General features: G+C 49.0%; 6 protein-coding genes across 6 annotated transcripts; 3 read left to right on the top strand and 3 right to left on the bottom strand.

Annotated features, from left to right (window-relative positions):
* Positions 1-629: 629 nt before the first annotated feature.
* On the top strand, positions 630-4,364 carry ONS95_003120 (uncharacterized protein; the record flags this gene model as incomplete). Its single annotated transcript, XM_058496409.1, has 4 exons — positions 630-1,440; positions 1,505-1,576; positions 1,655-1,899; positions 2,037-4,364. The coding sequence occupies 4 exons, from the start codon at positions 630-632 to the stop codon at positions 4,362-4,364; spliced, it is 3,456 nt and encodes a 1,151-aa protein (XP_058353660.1).
* A 1,216-nt stretch (positions 4,365-5,580) lies between these two features.
* On the bottom strand, positions 5,581-6,719 carry ONS95_003119 (uncharacterized protein; the record flags this gene model as incomplete). Its single annotated transcript, XM_058496408.1, has 3 exons — positions 5,581-6,083; positions 6,458-6,660; positions 6,712-6,719. 3 exons carry the CDS (start codon positions 6,717-6,719, stop codon positions 5,581-5,583), a joined length of 714 nt encoding a protein of 237 aa, XP_058353659.1.
* Positions 6,720-6,849: 130 nt separating this feature from the next.
* On the bottom strand, positions 6,850-7,173 carry ONS95_003118 (uncharacterized protein; the record flags this gene model as incomplete). Its single annotated transcript, XM_058496407.1, has 1 exon — positions 6,850-7,173. The coding sequence occupies one exon, from the start codon at positions 7,171-7,173 to the stop codon at positions 6,850-6,852; it is 324 nt and encodes a 107-aa protein (XP_058353658.1).
* A 145-nt stretch (positions 7,174-7,318) lies between these two features.
* Positions 7,319-13,556, top strand: SPO14 (Phospholipase D1). Its single transcript, XM_058496406.1, has 2 exons — positions 7,319-13,394; positions 13,446-13,556. The coding sequence occupies exons 1-2, from the start codon at positions 7,942-7,944 to the stop codon at positions 13,450-13,452; spliced, it is 5,460 nt and encodes a 1,819-aa protein (XP_058353657.1). The 5' UTR covers positions 7,319-7,941; the 3' UTR covers positions 13,453-13,556.
* Positions 13,557-13,587: 31 nt separating this feature from the next.
* Positions 13,588-14,480, bottom strand: ONS95_003116 (uncharacterized protein; the record flags this gene model as incomplete). Its single annotated transcript, XM_058496405.1, has 2 exons — positions 13,588-14,121; positions 14,187-14,480. The coding sequence occupies 2 exons, from the start codon at positions 14,478-14,480 to the stop codon at positions 13,588-13,590; spliced, it is 828 nt and encodes a 275-aa protein (XP_058353656.1).
* A 474-nt stretch (positions 14,481-14,954) lies between these two features.
* ONS95_003115 (uncharacterized protein) lies at positions 14,955-16,943 on the top strand (the record flags this gene model as incomplete). Its single annotated transcript, XM_058496404.1, has 4 exons — positions 14,955-15,157; positions 15,206-15,954; positions 16,006-16,145; positions 16,197-16,943. 4 exons carry the CDS (start codon positions 14,955-14,957, stop codon positions 16,941-16,943), a joined length of 1,839 nt encoding a protein of 612 aa, XP_058353655.1.
* Positions 16,944-23,134: the final 6,191 nt, after the last annotated feature.

Below are 23,134 nucleotides of genomic sequence, written 5' to 3'. Positions count from 1 at the left end.
TGCCTGGCTGGGCGAGAAACGGTGGTGCTGAGCTGTGTTCCAATTGTGCTGTGCTGTGCTGTACGGTGGGCGGGGCGGGCATTTTTGGGTTTGGAGCGCATCCGGCCTGGACAAGCTTACCAAATCCTCAGTGTCAGTGTCGGTGCCAGAGTCAGAGACAGAGTCAGAGTGTGCATCAGAAAAGCGAACATATTGTCACAGCGCGCTATTGTATTGAATTGAATTTCAAGCAAAGCCGCTGTTGCATTGCACGTCATCACCATTATTGTTGTTTTCCTTTGTTCACATCACATCACATCACGTCACATCACATCACATCACAAGTTGTTTGCGATCGAGTCAGAAGACGGGCGGGTGGCAAAGACAAGGCCAGGCCCTGTATGGGTGAACTGCCTGAGAGGAACTCTGCTAATCATCGCTTCTCGTGCAGTCCACTCCACACACACCGTCCACCAGCAAGCCACACAGCTCCAGCTCCAGCTCCAGCTCAGCCCCACTCCCCATAAATCGTCCAATCAAATCCTCCTCTTCAACTCGCTTCTCCATACCTAGGTATCTCACAAGTGGTTTTGAGGTCAACATCAACACCACCCTGAACATACATACAATCTCCGAAACCAATAGTCAAGATGGAGGGCCATACTGGCCATGGATATATCGCTGAGGATATGTCCTATGATGATCTGATGACAAATAATGGATGGTCGGCGCCCAACGATCAGCAGCAGTTTCACTTCCAGCAACAACCTGCTCCAGCCTATGGTCAATATAATCCGCAAAGCTACAATCAATTTGATCTCTCCCAACAGCCACAGTATCCATCTGTCTCATATTCAAACTCACCATATACATCGCAATATCAGAATGCGAGGCCTTCTGATGTGTTTGGCCCGGCAACGCCATTCACCGAGGCTTCCTTACACGGCTCAACCGGATTCCATGGTCACGATAGCTCCTTCTCCTTTGCGCCTAGTAGTATGGAGTCGACATCTGCAACAATCGCACCTCAAAACCTCCAATACGCACCCATAACTCCCTCCCAGACCCTGAATCGTACAATGTCCTCCTCTACCCTTCAACGCCAGCAGAATGGACTCGTAAACAACTACAGCCAAAGAACTCAAGATGCAATTCCCGCGTACTACCAAACTGCCCAGACTGGTAACTTTCAGCCAACCCAGAACAGCAGTGTCCGGTACCCTACTCTACCCCATGAGACCGCTCCAGAACCAAGACAGATTACGAAGAAAATCGATGAGCAGCCTTACCAAAATGTGCCAATTGCTGCACCTCGCCCTCAACAGACTAGACCTGCTCCACCACCGAATCCTCTGAGAGTCGTATACCCTGCAACGGATGATGAGAACAAGACTCGTCTCCCCCATGCACCATTTTTGGCCTGGGATGACGAACCTATTCACGTACCAAATGGCTTGAAGAGTATGTAATTTTCCAAGAACCCTTCTATGAAAGTATTGTTTTATTGACTTTGTAATCCTTGCAGCTGCTCTTCCAAAGTATCATCCAAGAAAAGCAAGGAGCGGAAAAGAGATTGTACCAGGCCTAGATCTGTCAAGTAAGTATACGTATAGTTGCCTAATCACAGCTCTGCCATCTAATTTTCCTTCAAAATTGACACTAACGCTTCGGTCAGTTGCACTAAAACCAGCTGCCACATCCGCGAAGAGAGGCCGACCGCCAAAGATTAAGGCACCTGTGAGCCAATACAAGGGAACCAGCCAAGGCGCACAAGCTACGTCTGTTAACAAAATTCGTGAAGATGGTGGTCAGGACGCCAGATCGCCTTCTACAGTAACTGAGAGCTCCTCTGAAGATAGCGACTCTGACGAGTCAGAATACGAGGAGGAGGACGACATACCCTTGATTGATATTGCCACGGTAAGCAACCTAGTAATTTTTTTTTCCAATTTACACGAGCCATTTTGGGCTTGGTGCCTAAGATATGGCGATTACTTCGCGATCAATGGCTCAAAGGGCCTCATTGAAAACTCTCGAGCTCCAGCTAACATGTTCAGATTCGCGGCCCCGTACGGCCTACTTCCACTCCAGAAGCTGCGCGTTGGGACGCAGTTGGCATTGTCTGGAAAGACCCTAACTCAAAGCCAAGCAGTGAAATTGTGTCTGAGGCCATTCAGGAGTATGGCAACTTCTTAAGTGCTCTTCGTGCTCAGATCAAAACAAATTCGACCAAGATCGAAGAAGCTGCTGCGCGCCCTGCAGAGGCTCAGAAACTGAAAAATGAACGTGTAGTCCTCTTGGAATCACTGTACCAGATAATTGATGCGGCCAACCAGCTTGGATATGGTCCCATTGTAGAGAACCTGGGCAGTCATCATAAGATGGTAAACGGACTAACCACAACTCTGATCGAGTGCACTAAGGTCGATGATTACAAAGGCAAACTTCCAACTGCCGTGTTCGCGTTGCTTGCAAGGTTCCAGAATATGTCGGATGATTTCCTGAAGAAATTGAAGTTTGATAGTATTCAAAAGCGCTGGATCAAGAAAGGTTCCGAGGAGACTAAACAAGTCATTGTTGACATTCTTGCCAATACAATCGATGCCAAGGAAAGAGCTGCGAAAGCCAAAAAAGATGCTGAGCAAAGCGACAAAGAGAAGAAACTACGTGAAAAGGTCGACCAGACCAAACAACGAAGCTCAGAGCCCACTACCTCAACCATTATTTCCACAAAGAGACCTCTCGAAGGTGATAGCAACGCCAGCAAGGCGAATAAGAAGTTTGCTTTGGACACCACTTCCAGCTTCAATCCATCCACAAAGCCTACTCCCATCAAGCGATCAGGCACCAACTTGCTAGGCATCGCCTCAAAACCCATCACAAAGCCCATTCCGAAGAAGAGAGACGTCTCTCCTCCCACCGAGTCCAAACTTGGTGCCCTCCTTGCCAGTATTGCGAAGCCTCCCGAGCCTCCTAAAGCACCTGTCGCACCTCCTCGAGCCCCTGAAACACCGGAAGAAAAGGCTCGCCGAGAGAGAAAAGAAAGTAGGCGTCACCTTCGAGTCAAATTCAAAGACGGCCCCGATCTTGAGCAGATTCGATTATTCAAGCACGAACAAGCAGAGGACGAAGGACGTCAAGACGAGATGCTTCGGGACGCACACGACGATCGTTTGGAAGGCATGATGCATAAACAACGTGTCTTGGAGGTGATGGACGATGACGAAGATTACCAGCCAATGGACGCCGATCTCCCATACCAAGAACCAGTCCCGATCAACTTCACCTCCGTGGACAAGTCAACACGATTTGGACCAACATATACAACTCGGGGTGGCGATGTCACCGTCTCTACGCCTGAGCAGAAGACTCAACAACATCGAGAAGAGCTTGAGTTGATGGTTGTCTATACCGATCCAAACGATATCCCACCTTCTGCTAGAGAGCCTCATCAGACAGATGAAGTCACTGATTTGAAGACCGAACGCCTATTGCAACCTCCAACGGAGCCTTGGCTGGTTGAACGCCTCGACGAGATCCGCCAATACGGTCCTGAGCAGGCTACTCAGAAGGCTCTGATTCGACAATCTGAAGAGCAATGGAAGAAAGGTCATCTGCTTCCTGGTGCAACTTCTTCAGCCTCACAAAGGCAAACTGGACCATCTCAGCAACCCAACAACCCAGGCGCAAAGGATGACCAGGTTGTGCAACAAGTTCTTGAAAGTTTGCAACGTCTCACTGCGTCTCTGATTGGTCTGTCATATCCCGCCACAGAACCACCACGATGGATGACAAACTCTGCACAGAAAAACGAGTGGATTGAGGGCTACAACAGGGACATGGCTGTGAAGCACCAGGCAGAGATTGAACGCAATATCGCCCAATTGCAGGCTGCCCAGTTCCAAAATCCAGCCCCCAACGCTCACTACCAACAACCGGCTATACCGCCTCAAGCCGCTTTCCCTCCTCAAATGCAACCACATAACCCTGCCAGTGTACCAGTTCCAGATGTTGCGCAACAAGTCCAGAGCTATCTTAGCGCCTTCCAAAATGGTGACAACAGAGCTGTGCAAAACCCACAGTTTGACTATAACAATTGGGCCAACCATGGTGGTCAAGATCAGAGTTTGAACTACGCAAATCAGCCTCAACCACCAAGACGTGACCAGAATTGGGGAAATGACAACAATAACCAGAAGAACAACCGTTTCCAAGAGACCCAAGCTGGCAAATCAAAGCGCGGATACGATATGAAGACAATGATCTCATACGACGACTCACCCTTCGACGAGAATGGCGAATACAAGGGCAAGAAGAAGCCTTGCAGATTCTACCGCGAGGGAAAATGTGCCAAGGGAGCGAAATGCACATATCTTCACGATTGAGGATCTTCTTCGTAATCCAGCAATGTCAACAGATTCATGCACATCCTTGATCTCTATAGGACATCTTGCTACACTATTTTCCTTTGTTCGACTTTGCATTAGCCGGCGTTAGGAGAGTTTGAGATCTTGGAAGATACCCAGGACACCTGGACCTGCATTGCAGCACATTTTCTTTCTCCTTTTTGTACTTTAAGAACCTCCTCTAAGCAAAGCATATCCGGCGAGCGTGGTATGGGGATTACATTGCCTTTACTTTTTATCTTTTGAGCAACAGCATCGGCGGATCTTGTTCTTGTTCACACAGCGTGTGGATACACGGCAAGAAAAAGATCTGAACGTATTGTACAGTATAGATCGATGGACGTGGTGCATGATAAGCGACGAAGGATCTTGGAGTTGAGCTTGAGTTTCTACCTAGACCTGGCTTGGTCTTGCTCTTTATGGTGGTGGATACTTGCTTGCTTACCTGGGTCACTTCCTTGCGATAGAAGAATATGGGAGAGGGATGAGGGAGGGTAGTACGAGAGTGATGACCTACTTCGCTTAGCCTCAAGCTGGCTGGTGTACATTAATTGCATACGAGCGGAGATTTGGTAAAATTGACGCTTTCGAGTGTTATTTTTGTTTCACTTGATATTCGATGTGATATGATATCTTGTGACGGACAGGATGTGAATTCTTGCCTTGCTATCTCCTTCCTACTTTATCCATCTAGTATAGTGTGGATGTGGCATGTTTATGTTTGGATTTGGGATGGTTATCGGATGGTTGCCCATAGAATAGTAAAGGGGATGAGCGAACATGGAAGTTCATTATGAACAGGACTGTGGCGGGACCAAAGGAAGTCTTATAGTAGATACCTATTTCCAAGCTCCTAAGAAGCGAAAAGCTCACAGAACATTTGAAAGTCCGATTCGGGCTCATCTCATGATGCAGATACCGTGGGTGATGAGAAGATCTGGATATTAAGTTAGCTTATTTATTGCATTTGGTTATATGAAAAGAGAGTACACAAAAGATGTTGAGGTTTCAGTGAAATAAAAATATGGACCGAGGGGATATATACGTTTCTCGAAGGCGTTTGGAATGAGGAAGCTAGCAAGCTTACGCAGGGAGGCAATGTAAGCAAAGTAAACGAGTTGTTGCAATAAGCCGGTCCATAAACGAATATACAGGCGTTACTACAGCGCTTCATAAGATAAATCCAAACTCTTGATCAAAGTCTCGAACTTCCCTCTTTCTCCTTCCCTCTCCTCTCCTCTGCTTCCAAAACCCCTCCCAAAAACTCCACGGTATCCCTCCTCATCCCCTCACTAAACGCATGTCCCACACCCTCATACACCCTATCACCAACCTTACACCCGCCCTCCCTCCACCACCCTCTCTCCTCATCCGTAGCGTCCTTTAAGAAATCCAAGAATGGTTTAGAGCAGGCGTATGGTACGAGCTTGTCGCTACTGCCTGAACAGACTAGGATGCTTTTATGAGCGAGACGGGAGGATAGGAGAGTGGTTAGATGGGATTTTTGGGGTTGGGAGAGGGGTGAGCTTGGTGAGGGGATGGGAGTGCTGGAGAAGAGGATGGAGCGGGGGTCGGACTTTTGGAGGGTGTTGAGGAGGGTGGAGGGGAAGGAGGGGCTGCCGAGGAAGGTGGCGCCGGGGGGTGTGGATGAGGTGTAGGTGGGGAGTTTGGAGAGGCGGGCGCGGTCGGTCATTAGGTCTGGGAAATGGTTGTTAGCAAGTAAGTTGGTAGAGAAATGTAAAGTTGGGAATGGAGAAAGGGGAATGATGTTGCGAGAGACGAGGCACTAGAGTATGTGGTGGTAGCTTGTTGCAACTTCCAATGTCTGCTTGATATGCTATCAATATTATTGGCATGCCAAGAACATGAGTGCCTGATTAGAGATAACTGGTTCGAGTAAGGCACTTGTCCAGGTTCTTTTCTCATGACTTAACATCAAACAAAGTACGGATTGGATTGGAAACAAAGACACTTTTCCAAGTGAGAAAGTAAAGTACCACTTCGGGAAGTAAAATAGGAACAGAAAAGGAAATGGAAACAATAAATACAAAATGGAAGACCGAAACACTTACTGATGTAATCTGGACATCCAATAATCACGATCCCGGCACTAACTCTTGGCTCATTGAAAAGGACTTGCCAAGCAGAATGACCTCCTAAGGAAATGCCCATGACCAAATGCTGATTGATAGACGGATCACTCGGATTATTGAAGATGTAGGATCCTAGATGGTCTATCAGGAGGCTCGTATCCACAGCTGTACCGTGATAGATGCTGGTGCTTGTTAGCGGCGTTCTCGTTTTCAGACTTATTCAGTATACGAACCTGTACATGTCTTGGGCGTGAGTAGGGTTTCCTTCCCTCCCTGGTGTCTGGCTCAGTACTGTACTTTTTAAGATGCTTTATGAAACATGTAGCTGGCCAAGTCGACCAATCACTTGGACAAGCATAAGATCTCCCATATTACTTACAGGATTCGTTCGCTAATGCATGGATTTTCCGACCTCCATGGTTTCTCTGATCAAATGCCACAGCAATGAGACCAACAGTTCTCTCAGATGCTGGCCGTCGGTTCCAGTCATTAATACAGCTGTCTGCCACACTAGCCATGATCTCTTTCGTTTGAAGTCGAGGATGAAGCAGCCAGAGGCATGATACCGATTTTGTGGCTGGGGAGACTTCGTCTAGACCGAACACATCGGTGTTGATACCAGCTATACAGAATGTTTTCGAAGAAATGGATCTTTTTGAGGGGGCCATATCTGCAAGAGGATTGTTGGTGGCCATGTTGTGTAGTGAGGGGTAGTTGTGTTGGTGAGACGCTTTTTGGGAGCAATTTCAAGGCCAAAGTCCGGGAATCTATTTTGGACTTTCAAGCGAGCCTTTTGATAGAAAGAATAACAGCACTTCCACTTGCAATTGCCATAATCAAAAAATGTAGATGAATTAAAGCTTGTTTATATCAAGGTACAGAGCGCACGATACCACCCTACCTAACAATCGTCCTATCGGCCCATTCCGAGGCAGTGGCACAACGTCATGAGATTGCCCTTGCCTTTCCGGGTGCTGATTGATGCAGCAAGCGGGAAATTAACTGCGGTGCAGTGCAGTCTAATACAAGTACTGTACAGTGTACATTGCAATGCAAGCAAGGGCAGCTCGAAACACGGGAAAGTTCAAACTAAACGCAGTTATCCTTCAAACACACAAAAGCCGAACAAGAAAAACAAATATTGTGAAAGTTCTCCTAGCGGTCAGAAGTCGTTCCAGCTATTGTACCATTCCTCCCCCGCGTCATTCTCCTGAGTCCTGTGCAGCACCCGGTGACCTAGCCAAGCTCCGCCAACTCGCAGTAATCTGGGCAGAAAGGAGGCAGTCGTCCCAGTTTTTGGTACGCCATGAGCACGACACACGAGCATTCCCTAGGATCATAAGAAGACGAGACGTCCAGCTGGGACGAAGTTTGTTGTGACGTTGTGCAAGGCTGAAGCGGAAAGCGGACTCGAGGTCGCAGCTGGGGACAGTCTACGTTGCCCAAGCATCTCGAATCGAAGCATGGCACAACGCAATGAGGAGTCAGTTTCGCCGATGACAAGAAGCCCACGCTCAGAATCCCCTGTAAATTCGAACACTTCGACTGCCAACGGATCAGCAGCTGTACGACAATCCGGTCTGCGGACTGTGCTGAGCTCTGAAGGGACATCGGAAGCCTCACCCGAGATCACACTCAACCCCCCGACTGGAAACGGTACCACAAGCAAGCATTCTACAGAGGCGATAGACTACATCAATGGAGGAATTCCTCACGAAGCCACCCTCCCAAATGGGCAGCTTGACGGGGCGACTGGTTCACCGCATTTACAATCAGCTCTGAAGCACACCGGATCGTTCCCGGGAGACCCAAATGCATTAGGAGCCGGCACATCTACTCCGCCAGGTCGAAGAAGTGTACAATTCAAAAGGCATGACCCTGCAGCGGAATATTCGGGACATATCAGACAAGAATCGTGGGAGGATGGCGAAACCCCAAGCAAGGACAGGCGTGGGCAGTCTCTCATGTCAAAGCTGAAGGCATTAGCATCGACAGGTAGCTTGCAGACCCATAGTAGGAACCAGAGCAATACGGCAAATTCTTTCGAAGACGGCACTGGATCCGCTCCGCTGTCTCCAACAATAGAGCGAAACTCGAGGTTTCCACATACATTACAGGAAGAAGGCAGTGATGCGGATGCTGATGCGGAGGAGACAGCGGATGAGGGGAATGGGAATGCAAATGTTCGAGCCAAGCGGAAGCGTCGTTTTCGACGACCGCAAGAGAATCCAGCAAGTCAGACCGCACCAAACACACCAAGAGCGAGGAATATGGGGCAGATAGACTCTCCTGGCGGCAGCAATCGTGGCATTCCTTTCCTCCCGCGCCGAGCCACCGATGGATCGTTTGAGCAAAGAGGGCATTTGTCTGAAGGAGAAGGACGAGATAGACTCAATAGCCAGAGTGCTTGGCGACGAGGTAGCTCATGGATTGGTGGTGGTCGAGGTCCCAGCTATGGTGGGCAGCAGCCGGGCCCTGATATGGACGGTACTCCTGGCCATACACGAAGACCCAGTAACTTCCGGCGGATGACTGGACTCGGAGGAGGGGGCCAGAGCGAAGGAGAAGTTCAAACTCCCAGACGGCCTTTCCTTGGTGCCGAACGAGCAACTACATTCGGTGCCCAGCGCTGGCGGATGTTGAAGCATGGGCTCAAGCTGCTAGGACAGAAAAAGGAAGAACACAAGATTGACTATCTAAAGTCTGCAGAACTCATGGCTGAGTTAAGAGCAGGTGCCCCAGCAGCACTGATGTTGGCTAGCATGATCCAACGTGATGAACATGGCAACAAGAGGATACCAGTACTTCTCGAACAACTTAAGCTACATATCTCTGATAGCACACCGGGAATTGAAGATCCATCCGAAACAGAGCGGCATCTTGTATTTCGGATTGAGCTTGAGTATGGAAGTGGATTGAATCGTATGAAATGGGTGATCCACAGGTCGCTCAGGGATTTTGCCAATTTGCATCTACGCTATAAACTTCAAGGTAGTAGTGACAAGTACATCCAACTCCGAAGCGACATCGATTCACGACCGAAGCAACCCCGCTTTCCAAAATCTACCTTCCCATACTTCAGGGGCGTACGAGGCCTCGGCGAGAGCTCCGAGGAAGAAGCTGAAAATGCTCCTACCGCAGATGAGACTGTAGGCGAAGCAACGCACAGTGAGACTGAACGAAAGAAGAAGAAACGTCGACCGTCTCTTGTTGGAAATCGCCGTAAAACTAGTCTCATTGGGATAGATCTTGGCTCCAATGCGAATGATGAGTTAGCTGCTGCTCAACAGTCGAGACAATTCGTCGAAAAGCAGCGGAGAAGATTGGAGCAATATCTGCAAGAAATGATCAGATGGCTCATCTTCAGAGCAGACAGCAACCGACTTTGCCGTTTCCTTGAGCTGTCTGCACTAGGAGTGCGACTGGCTGCTGAGGGAAGCTATCATGGCAAGGAAGGCTATTTGGTCATTCAATCTGCGAAAGGCCTGGACATGAGGAGACTGCTCACGCCTCAGAAGATATTTACTCGCCACTCCCCTAAATGGTTCTTGGTAAGACACAGCTATATTATTTGTGTCAATTCGCCAGAAAACATGCACATTTACGATGTGTATTTGGTAGATCCGAAGTTTGAGATTATCAGAAAGCGCAGCAAGCTATCAGAGATGCGTGGTAAAGAACTACTGGACAAAGCCGAGACAGCAACGAAGCATCCTCAACACCACAGCCTCAAGTTACAGAACTCCGAGCGAAAGATCAAGCTTCTAGCCAAGAACGAAAGGCAGCTGAGGCAATTCGAAGAGTCGATTACTTACATGTTGAGCACTACTCCGTGGGCCAAGCCAAACCGCTTCGGAAGCTTTGCTCCTGTGAGAACTGGAACATATGCTCAATGGCTTGTTGACGGCCGAGACTACATGTGGAATGTCTCCAGAGCTATCAACCAGGCGAAAGATGTCATCTATATCCACGATTGGTGGCTGAGTCCTCAACTGTATATGCGAAGACCTGCGGCAATCAGCGGGAAGTGGCGTCTTGATAGACTGTTGAAGCGGAAGGCCGAAGAAGGTGTCAAGGTCTTTATTATTGTCTACAGAAACGTAGAAGCTGCCATTCCGATTGACTCCGAGTTCACTAAGTTCTCGATGTTGGATTTGCATGAGAATGTCTTTGTACAACGATCACCCAACCAGTTTAAGAAGAACCAGTTCTTCTTCGCACATCACGAGAAGATATGCATTGTCGATCATTCGGTTGCTTTTGTTGGTGGTATTGATCTCTGCTTTGGCCGTTGGGACACTCCTCAGCACTCTGTCGTCGATGACAAGCCTACAGGATTTGAACAGTCAGACCTTCCAAAAGATGCAGATCACTGTCAGCTTTGGCCTGGGAAAGACTACTCGAACCCTCGAGTGCAGGATTTCTACCAGTTGAACGAACCCTATGCAGAAATGTACGACAGATCTAAGACACCTCGAATGCCGTGGCATGACATTTCGATGCAAGTCGTTGGTCAGCCAGCAAGAGATCTTACCCGCCATTTCATCCAACGGTGGAACTACATCCTTCGCGGAAGAAAGCCTACAAGACCGACTCCATTCCTACTGCCGCCCCCCGATTACACTGAAGCTCAACTTGAAGCTTCCGGTTTGACAGGCACTTGTGAGGTTCAAATTCTCCGGTCAGCTGCCGATTGGTCACTTGGAATCACCGAAGTCGAGCACAGTATCATGAATGCTTACTGTAAAATGATCGAGGAATCGGAACATTTTGTCTATATGGAGAACCAGTTTTTCATTACCAGTTGCGAGACCATGGGTGTCAAGATGACCAACAAGATTGGCGATGCAATTGTTGAGCGTGCGATCCGAGCCTTTCAGAACAACGAAAGTTGGCGTGCGATCATACTCATCCCTCTTATGCCGGGGTTTCAAAATACTGTAGAGCAACCAGAAGGCACAAGCGTGCGGTTGATAATGCAATGCCAGTTCCGCAGTATCTGTCGTGGGGAAAGCTCGATATTTGGACGCCTTAGAGCTGCCGGTATGGACCCAGAAGATTATGTCTCATTTCACAGCCTTCGATCCTGGGGCAAGATTGGACCTAAGCAAATGCTTGTGACTGAGCAGCTGTACATTCACGCAAAAGTCATCATTGTTGATGACCGAATTGCTTTAATAGGTTCGGCCAACATCAATGAACGTTCTATGCTAGGACTGAGAGATTCTGAATGTGCTGCTGTCGTTCGAGACACAGACATGCTCTGGTCGACCATGGATGGGGAACCATACCTCGTTGGGCGCTTTGCTCATACGTTACGGATGCGACTTATGCGGGAACATCTGGGTCTCGATGTGGATGCTGTATTGGAAGAAGATCGCAAAGCAGAAATGGATCGGGAAGAAGCAGAATTTGAGACTCGCATGAACGGTATCTATCAAGAAAATGATAGTGATGCGGCGAAGCCGTCTCGTCCAAACGAGGACCACGTTACAGATGCTGTCAATGAAGAAGGTCTACACAGCTTCAATCACGACGTCGACTGGGAGCAAGAAGGTAACCCCAACCTCCAAGCAGAAGCTTACAAATCTGTTACCTCCGACAAGCGAGTCACCAACAACGCCAAACATGCAGCTGAAGTTGACGGCGAGAGTCCCGATAACTGGAAGACGGCCAAGAAATCTGGCCTAGATCGTGGAAGAGATTCGGTACTGGTTGAGGGCGGCCGTGAGGTATTGATGACTGATATTGCCTCGGAGGGCAAAGGCACTTTGAACCATCCTGCAAGACCTCACGCTCGATCTTTGGCCAATAAGCATGACAATGACGATAGCACTGGTGGAAACGATGGCTTGCCGCCAATACCACGATTTCCAAGAAGGACTACAGAGCAGTTGGGCCTTAGTCAACTCTCTCAACTTCCACCTCTTCCTGCACTTGATGACACAGATATTGGTGGCCCACCGGTACACTTCGATGCTGCAGGAAACTCGATGCCGAAACCATTCAATCCATTGACGGCAGATATCCAACCTGTAAATATAGACAAGGACTGCATGCGAGATCCTCTTAACGACACTTTCTACTACGATGTCTGGCTTCGGGCTGGAGGAAACAACACTAAGATCTTCAGACAAGTGTTCAGGTGCATGCCAGATAACGAGGTCTCAAATTGGCACGAGTACCAAGATTACATGGCATATGCCGAGCGATTTGCGGAGGCACAAGGTGATACCAAGAGCACCGAAAGACAAGGGGAAGAAGCCCCAGGGAAGAGTGGGCCACCCGGAGCTTCGATGGGTGGTAATGGGGTGATTTCTCATGCAGCCAGCCATCTTACCGAGAAGATTCATGGACATGACAACCAACATCCCCTGGGGACTGTTGCTGAATGGGCTGATGACGCTGACAGACGCAATACAAAGCAACACAATGCTTCGGCTACTCTTGAGGCAGATATCAATGGCCAGCTAGATGGTACGAATGAGAAAGCTGCAACTGGCCGAGCGTCAGATGAAGCACCATCCCCAGTCCAACCAGTTGGAGATGAGACTTTCCCTTCGCTCGACTCCACAATGCTTAGCCCTCCTGCTATCGATTCTGAGAAGAACACACAACAACATCGGAAAACTACATTCTCTTCAACGACATCTGGGGACAAGGAAAGGAGTAGTACCATTGGAGGGAGCACATTGGTCAATCATGGTTCTACAAAGAAGCGCCGCCGTGGAACTACGAAAGGGAGCCGAAAAGGTTTCTCTGGTAGTGATGATCTATTGAGCAGAGTGGATGCTGAGGAACTTCTCAGTCTGGTGCAAGGCCACCTGGTCATGTTCCCATACGACTGGCTTGTCAAAGAAGAGCTCAACTCTAACTGGCTGTATCAAGTAGATCAGGTGGCGCCTCTACAGATTTAGTAAGTCACAGCCCATATTTCTTCCGTAATCCCATTCTAACAGTCTTTCAGTAATTAGATATTGTAACGGCCAGATAGCCTTGTAATTTTGTATGATTGGTATAACACAGGGAAAACTTGCATAGCATGGTACAGGGTATTTGTACATTCTACATGGAGCAAAGCGTTGCTTCTTGAACTTAATGTACTTCCATCATACTCTCTCGCTGACCCAGATTGCCCCACGACATCCTGCCCTGATCAATCCTGTCAGCAGCTCATGTGGAACCGCCTTCTGTGCATCATTCTCCACTGCATGATCCAAATGCTCCAGCTCTTCATCTCGGATCCTCCTTATGTTGCCAATCAATACTTGTAAATCTTCTCCAATTGTCTCCCCAGACTTCTCCATCTGATCTGCCATCTCCAGCAGTACCTTCACTTGCTCATTGTAGTGAGAACCAATCTCCGTCTCCACAGCCTCTGTACACGCCATCGCTGCCTCCCGCCCCAGAACAGCAGTCCCCCATCCAAGCGCAGAAGCCGCGACTGTCCAGAAGGGATACATGGCCGTAGGCCGTACACGATGCTTCGCGATGAGTTCGTTGAAGGTCTTGAAATGTCCAGCTTCTTGATCATACATGTGTTTCATGAGAGGTCGTAGATGTGGATGAGAGGCAACTACAACGGGTGTTTGCGCCGTGTATATTAGACAGGCTGCTAATTCCCCCGCTTGGTTTACACGAAGCTGTCATATATAAATTAAAATTTGCAATAAATATTTAAGCTTCAATGTCCATAGGAGAAACTAACTGCACTATCAAGAAATTCTCTTTGGGCCGGCGTTAATGGTTTCCCTCGAGGAGCTGGATTCGCGGCTGCCTCTGCACCGGCTCTTATTTTCGTTGCTTGTGACGCATAATGTGTTTCTTCGCCTTGTCTGATGCTTGAAGTATCATTCTTACGCTGCGCAGCCACGGAGAGGTTGCGACTTTGAATCTGGTTTCTGGTGAGGATTGGTTGATGAAGGCGTGGGACAAGGAAATCGCAGATGGGGAGTTGGGATGCAGAAACTGCGGATCGCTTCGTGAAGAATGAAAGAGACATTATGAAGCTTGTTTAGATACAGAAGTAGAACTTGATATTTGTTTGGGTACACTCAATCATCAAGTGAGAAACATTATCTCCTAATGAGGGAGCGTTAGATAGAAATCCACTCTTGCGGCTCTTCGCGTCATGGTTCTGCACTAGTTGCGTCTTGGCTTGGCGGGGACTAACTTTATTCCGGCCCCCTTCAAGCTGCATCGTCACCTTCGAAATTCACGACTGAGTGAACTCTCCGCCAAAAAGTTAACAACAAGAGCAAATCCTTCCTATTGTGATTGGATCTTTGCACGCACTTATTTCCAATTCGATATCTCCTCGATTCTTCTCATATACACTCTATTGCACAAATACTCTTTTCTAAAATACACCAACACCTTTGAGAACGCGCTTTGTACACATCTTTGAGCGATTGCTTCTGCTTTCTTCGCAACAAAACTTCCTGCATCCACAGTGACCAGCCAACCTGCTTACACAATGTCGGACATCGACGATATCGATGATGAGCTCCTCGCTCTTGCAGGAGATGCCTCGTCCGACGAAGAAGACAACGCTCCAGCAGCAAATGCTGGCAAGTCAAGTTCAGGATCTCCAGATCGACCAGGCCCAGGAAAATCCGCGACAAAGACAGGCAAGAAGATGGGCAGGAAATCTAACGACTCTGAGGAAGAAGGCGAAGCGTGAGTACCCCGCCTCCTGATGCCCGATATTGTGCTGACTGCTCGAAGTTCATCCGGCCACTCTTCTCCCCAGTCCCTGCGATCAGCTCCTATGGACGAGTCCGATTCTGATTCTGATGGTCCTACCTTTCAAGACGATGGCGAGCGGTACCCTCTCGAGGGCAAATTCATCAATTCCTCGGATAAAGCCAGAATCTTGGACATGAACGAAATCGAACGTGAACAGGTCCTTGCTGAGCGAGCCCAAGAAATTGAACGAGACAGACAGAACAGAGCTCTGCGACAACTTCTCAAGTCTCGAGAGAATGAAAATAAGCAGAACAAGAAGCGCAAGGCCGGAGCCACGGAACTACAAGAGGATCCTCGCAAGACCCAGCGTCAGCGAACAAAGCTTGGTGGAGGCAAAGTCGGCGAAGCGAGCTCTGGAATTGATAGTCTCAAGCGCGCGCGGGCCGAGAAAGATGATCGCCAGCGTCGCAGACAAGAAGACAAGGAGCGCAACAAAGGGTGGAGCACTGCTCGGGACGACTACTCTGATGCGGATGCGGATGGAGACAGTGAGGTTGAGTGGGATGACGGAAAGTCAAAGAACAGGAAGTCCAAATCTCCAGACTATCGTGATGCTGAGCCAGCTGGTCTTGCCGATATCCAAAAGGTCAGAGTTGGTCGCACCAGATTCGCGCAAGTCTGCTTCTACCCTGGTTTCGATGAGGCTATCACTGGCTGCTTCGTTCGCATTAGCATTGGTGCCGACAAGGAGACTGGACAAAATATCTACCGCATGGGTATTGTTAAGGGTACGTATCAACTGTGACTTTGAGTCTTAAGTTCGCTGCTAATCTGTGTAGGCTTCGTGGAGGATCGTCCTTATGCTATTGAGTCGGCCACTGGCAAGCACTTCAAGACCACCCAGTATGTTCGTGCTGCTCATGGCAAGTCTGAACGAAATTGGCCATTCATCAGCTGCTCCGACTCTGGCTTCACAGAGGTTTGTGGATGATTCTCTTGTCCAAAGCGCGCAGTACTGACTCTCCTTCAGAACGAGTGGAACCGCTTCAAGATTACTTGCCAGAATGAGGGTGTTCCTCTTCCAACAAAGCCCAAGTTGAACCAAAAGATGGTTGATATCAACAACCTTATCAACCGCTCCTGGACCGAGGCTGAGCTACAAGAGAAGTTGACCAAGTCAGGCGCTCTTGTCCAGAAGTTCATCCCAATCGAGAGAAATCGCTTAAACGGCTTGATCAAGGAGGCCAAGGCTCGTGGAGATACCGCTAAGGAGGAAGATCTCCGCAAAGAACTGGATGCACTTGACGGACCCAAGTTGGCTTATAGCACATCCATGCAACCATCGCCAAAGAAATCGACTACTGCCTCGGGAATGAGTCAACAAGAGCGCTTGGCTATTCTCAATAGACAAAATCGTCGCAAGAATGCTGAGGAGGTTCGCCAGGCACAGATCAATGAGCGTCGTGCCGCAAAGCAGATCGAGGCCGCTGTTGCTCGTGGAGAAGTTGTTGCTGAGGATCACTCCAGACGTCTCAAGACACGTGCTAAGTTCAAGCATGATGTCGCTGACTCTTTAGGAGCCAAGGACAGCGGACGAAGTGGCACCAACACTCCATCTGTTAGCACACCCAATCTCACCGCCAAGAAGCCCTCAACACCAATTCCCGCACTTCAGAAGCTTCAAGCCGAGAAGAAGGGTATTCCATCTCTCAGCAGACCTTTGATGGACGACGATATCATCGGCTCTATCGATTTCGGTATCGACATTGAGATCTGAAATCCGGCTCATTACGACGATCTCAGAATGGCTGTTGTTTCCCTTGTGACACATTTTGCCTCGTTCTGGTCACAATGGACCGACACTCGCACTTGCGAGCGAAATGGGTTCGCTACGACGAACACATCGATTTATCATTTCAGAAATGAGATTTTGGCAAAGCATCAATACAGAATTTGTCATTGAACATTTTGAGTAGAACGACGTTCATACCGACCTTTTTGCCTGCTTGCTTGGCAAAGAGAATGAAATTATGCGGGAGCGAGGCAGGCACAGCACATGGAATCACATTGTATCACGAGGCGTCTTGCATTTTCTTCCTTTCGCCTCTGCTCTTTTATGCAAGAAATTTGAGTTTTTTTGATGAATTTGGAGGCGTTCTTTGACCTGCATGGACGAGGTCATGTACTCGGTACCTTTTAGAATGCAATTGATAGATTTGACTCCAAAGTCCCCCCGGGCTCGTGTTCGTAATGTGAAGGTAAGTCAAAGTAGAGCTTAGCTTATGCTTATTTCCATTGTTCACGCGGTTTGTTTTGTCTTTGCAGTACGGGAGGCATCCGAGGCTCTTGGACGTGTCGTTTGTACATGAGAGGTCAGTGGCAAGTGGACGTGATAACGTTCTCACCAGGTCTAACAGTGACTTCGTACTCCCCAGAGATCTATCACTAAATTGGATGAGCTCGGCTGCTTGTTTCATCATCTCGTTGGATAGTTCGTTTCATGTTCCCATAAAGTTATTTCATTAGTTTGTTCAAGTTAGTTCGAAGCCAAACTTCTCTACGCATCCAGGGAGGGAATTGCCTAGTCTTTACAGTTTGCCGGGCTGGGGAGGTTAGGAGATGGTGTGGGGAAGAATTGGGGGATATCCTGGTGACAAATACACGAGAAGGGGATGCTATGTAAGGACTGGACGAACTTTTGCCGCTTCCTTGCTTCCTTGTGCTGTTTGTGGAAAAGAGAAAAAGGTTGCTTTCAAAGCTTTACTTCTTTGGTCACGATTACTGGCTTTCCTTTACAGCATGGGGTCTCGATTCGGAGACATGTCAAATGGCAATGGGCCCATCTGGCCGATGATACTCCGAGCCACCCAGCTACCGTCACCGTCACCGTCGCTATCGTCATCGCTTCAACTTTCCCTTTTGACCATGGCGAGAAAACTCTGCTTGCTCTAAGAAAGTTATTCTGTGCCAGTCCTGTGCACTTCAAGTCAAGAGGTCTGCATCTACAGTTGAATGTATCCGAACGTGCGTTGGGCCCGATCTTGGGTTTCTGGTAGGTCTGGTATGAGTTGGTCTGGTATGCCGCTCTCGGACTTTGGGGTAGACATACTCGGGGAGGGCATCCTTGAGACGGAGTGAGAAGTTAATCGACGACGATAGTTGGGATTATTGCATCGCTGAAATTGGAAGAGAAGAGTTGAGCTGCATGTTCTGGGAAGGTTGCAATGGCTTATTCTGGAGTCGCCAGGGAGGGCTGGTGTGGTTTCAGGTATTAGGTTCTGGCTACAGTATGGGGCATGATTGGTCGTTGTGGAGAGGATGGGGAGCTGTTGTGGTGTGGTGCATGGTATATCCTCAGAAGCAGAACCAAAAATGGAAGGTAGAAAAGGTGGGATGATCGAGCTCGCCTTGTTTGGCCCGAATAGAGACGGCGCGTAGGTCTTGAAAGTATATCGGGCCTGTCGAAGTTTCGCGGCCTCGCCTGATGTCATGTCGAGATGATTGGATCATTGGATGAAGGTTGGGTTTTGGTGCGGCAACTTGGGAAAGTCTATGGAGACAGAGTTTTCTTGTATTGTGCATGGGTGAACCTGAACCTGAACTCAGAGCAGGTAGAAGGTGTGGTGGGATATGCAGTACGTCGGATCGACTTGGGCTTTGGTGTATATGGAAAATTGGATGAGGTCTGGAAAATTGGACGACGTTGGGCAGCAAGACTGAATAATGTCGAGAACTTCAAGGCAACAGAAAGTAAGTTACGGTTTTGTTTCGTTTCCAACCGAACTTACCTCCCCTCATTCGGTCCTTCGGATTCTCCAACACAACCTTAAAGCTTCTGGCAGCGCTGATCAATCATTGGACCAACAAGCAGGGTAAACTTCAGGCTGCTTTCGCATCGGGAGCCGGACCCAGAGCGGCATGGAGACAGGCGGGTGATCGATCTGTCACTCGCAAGGCCGTCTGTCACTCGGAAGTTCGGGCTATGCATGTGTGATATTTGTTTTATGTTTTTCAATCCTGGCTCAGACACAGGTTCAGGCTCGGATGGGCGATCAGGGGCTCGCGGATCACACAGAACAGAAAGCTTGTCGAACTTTAATGGAGATATATCGATCGCGTTATGATAGGATGACGGTTTGATGTGTTGCAGGGAATCCTGAACTCGTCTCATGATTTGAGAAATGTCAATCTGGGGGCACGATTCATGGAGATAATAGAGACCCGTATATCGGCAATACGGCAATGGCGTTGAAGTGTAGGGGTATCAGATGGGGAGATCGATGCGAAGGGTGGGAGTCGGTGCTTCTGAAGGGGTTGACTTTGTTCTTCTCTACATTCTTGGATTGCGATGATAGAGGCTGAGACGGTTTCAAGTTCTGGATTGAAATTCGTGGGACGGCATCATGATTTGGGCTTGTGTTTTGTTCTTGGAGAGCTTGGGAAGAACGGATGATGGACGTTCCTCGATCCTAAGAGGGATTCATTTCTTGAGTAAGTTTCGGTTGCTTGACGGTCCGTGGCTGTCAGTTATGCGGTGGAAAGGGTAGAGTTAGTTGAGACGGATTTGGGATGAGGGATAGATGTTCAGACTTTGGTCTAGAAATCTTGTGTTTGGAAACATGATTGTCAAAGCTGTAGTTCTGTTTCTTAGATGTCACGATGTCAGACAAGTCCTGTCAAAGCTGTCATCCCGTCATCCGAACTCAGGACACTTCAATGTTTGAACTAATGGACCCCGTAGAACCTGTTTACGAGCTCATGAAGAGTAAAAACGTAGGCTCAAACCTCAATCCCCCTTTGGCTATTCCAGAAGCTGGCAGCCAAAACTGGGGGTTCGTTTCTTAGATGTCACACTTTCATATAGACGCTGCCATCTGAACACAAGTGGTTTGGAGAAGGGAGCTCGAGAGAGGACTGCAGTGGAGGTTAGTCCAAAGTGAAGCCAGCTTGGTATCCGTGTATTTGTTGCACGGAGCAACATCCATTTTTAGATTTCAGATCTCCTCAAGAATCCAAAGCGGGTCTACAGAGGCGCATTCCACCGACGGCATATCGTTTTATCTCCACTCCTGTCGCAGATCATTTGTGGTCCCATCCTCTTCAGGCTGGATGGTCCACTTTGCCTACTCTCTTTGGCTGCTGAGGTGCGTGCCCTGGCTGTTGTCGTTTCGGGTATCTTCACGTGACCATAGTTGCCCGGTAAGCGACCCTCTGAGATTCATTCCAGCCTCTCTCCTGTCTCTCCCTCCTGCTCACACTCCCAATCCTGTCGGTGTTTGAGACTTCGGATGAAAGTTTAGCTCACGAATGCACTGACGTGTTTGACGACCTAGCCTCTGCAGCTATGCAGCCACACTAAACACCATGCCATGAAGATCTGCTTCAAGGTCGATTGGATCTTGCAATTGCGGTTGGCTGCTGAGCAGTTATGGAGCAAAGGGCTCACGTCAGAGAGAGCCGCTCTTTCCATCCGCTCAACGCTCATACTCATCATCCCATCCCATCCTGTCCTGTCCCATCCATGCCTGTTGCTCTCATCGCCATGGCCATGCACATGCACATGCCATGTCCGCAACCAACCAAGATGGAGCTGTCTGTGATGCCTTATTAATATTATGGCATCTCTGTCGGCTTTTGGCCCGCCAAGGATGAATGATCTCCACGCTCGCATCAAGGACGGGGAAAAATGCGGTACGGAGTCTGGCCACACGGCCTGCGCTGCGCTGCGCTGCCTTCTCGAAAGATCGGTTGAAACAACGGACTGGCTCTGGAAGGCACTGGAGAATGTCCCAACAACAGAGTAGTCTCTGAATTGCTTCAACTGTGTAGGTAATTTACTACTACTACTACTGGGCGGTGCAGCATCCCAGCGAGGAGAAAGGGTTGTCTCGCTTGCGTTGTGTTGCGTCGCGTTGGGTGTCTGGGCGTTAGACTTAACTTAGACGGCCGCGCAGAACATGAAACACGGGGCTCTGGCTCTGGCTCTGCTTTGTCGGGCCAATCGCGCACCCTCAGACGCTTTGCCCATGGGCCCACCAGGGCCTGCATCCACAGATTCCACACGACATCCATACACATCCACCTCTGACTGGTCTGTCGGTACCACCACAGCTCGTAGTGGCTCTTCTGCTGCTGTTCGGCATCCATCCTCTGCAGACGGCACCATCTGATTCAGCGGATGGGATGGGATGCAGCAGTTGCAGCTGCCATCGACTGATCCCGGGCAATAGTAATAGCAGTGGGCTGAGGAGCGCGATGGAGGGATGGGAATGCTCCGAAGCTGATGCGGAGGGCGGAGGGCGGAAGGCAGGTAGAGGCATGTGCTGGCAGCTGAGTACCGCCCTATCCTGTCCTTTCTCGTTCAGCATCATTGTACAGCCTGGACGACATAAGCATTCTGGCTGGGTCACCGTGAGAGGGGTTACTAACAGCGAGAACGCGGTATTGTCGGCCCCTATGTCTGGTCAGTAAGTACCCAGGTACTTTGACTGATTCAAAAGAGGGAGGACGGTTGAAGTGGCAGAGTTGTACTGCAGCGTCACGATCTCAAGAATAGCAGCCTCATGCAGATGCAAAGTTCAGTGCATACGAGGCTCCTCAGAACCTAGTCCGAATTCGCGTGGCTGCATGTTTCTCAGGACAAGCAGAACAACGCAATTGCAGCAACTCGAAAGATCCTTCGTTGGCGTGGTTGCTAGCTCTCCCAACTACCGACCTTTCCCTGCATCGGTCCGTGTGTCGACGGTCAGACGTTGTATGGCTGGTGTCACAGGTGTCCACCTTCGCCTGGGATCAAACATTTTGTTCCTAAAACAAGAAGCTCGAGCTTTGGGGGAAACCAAAGGCGTGGGATAGTCTGACGTCGGTGGGTGCTCAGTACCCGAGTTTTCCGAAGCCTTCAATATGTTGCTGCAGCAAGAACCAGAAAAGAGTGTCAGAATTCCGTTGCGTGTATCAATGATGGTTCAGCATAACTCTGTTCCCTGAGTAGATCCTCAGCATCAGTTCAGACGAGAATCTCGTCGTTAGACCGATCTTCGTAAGGATTACGCTCGAAACGCGGTGGCCACACGGTCATACCTCCACTTGCAGGGGTCTGCCGAACACAAACCCATAAATGGTTCATCATTCATCGATGGCTTGATCCAGGGCCCTTGACCACTATCGACAAGGCTCCAAAGATGGATTAAGTCAGCATGGGTCATGCTCGCAACCCGTGTGGGGAATTTTCAACGTCAAACACTCGCCGAGTCCAGCATAATCAATGCACTATGCCACCACACTCAACCTCTCGCTCGCTGGACGATGGGAACGGATTTCAGCTTTTCTTCCCTCCTCTCTGTCTGCAGTGGTGCCTCATGCTCATGTCGGTCGCCGGTCACCGTTGTCTCTTCGCTGCTTCTGTCTCTCTTTAACTAGCCGTCAACAAACGTGGCCAGGTTTCTCTTGCATACCCGAACAACCAGCCTTACATTTTCCAGGTAGCTTGAAGGCCAGACCCTTGCCTTCGTCCTATCTTTTCCCTCTCTTCTTTGACTAGCAACTTGGCCCTATCGTCATTCGTCGACTAGTTGTATGAAGCAGCAAGACCTTGTTTCCATGAGACATTATCCTTAAAGAGTAATTCGCAATAGATTGCACAGCCAGTATAGTTGCCATCTGCTGGATCTCTTCGTCCAATAGCATTGTATCAGCCTGATATATCCTAACGAGGACTTCTCTCGAAGTCAATGCCTCGAAAGCCTCCACGTCTCGGAAAGAAGAGATAGATCCCAGTGTTGTTTCTCTCGGGCTTGCTAGATCCGTTCTATCATTTCATAAGCTGAATGTTTGGACGATAATACGATACATTGAAGCTTCCCAAAACTGTTTCAACCGTTTCCGATGGTCAATGCATTGTCGGACGTCGATCCTGCCACAAGCCTCTAACTTCTCGCAAGGCACATTCAACGCTTGAATCACGCTCTA

This window comes from Cadophora gregata, assembly GCF_030347475.1.
Source record: "Cadophora gregata isolate MNR1 chromosome Unknown scaffold_12, whole genome shotgun sequence".
NCBI lineage: Eukaryota > Fungi > Ascomycota > Leotiomycetes > Helotiales > Ploettnerulaceae > Cadophora > Cadophora gregata.
Note: the sequence above shows the minus strand (reverse complement) of the source record. Positions and strands in the feature narration are given on the sequence as shown.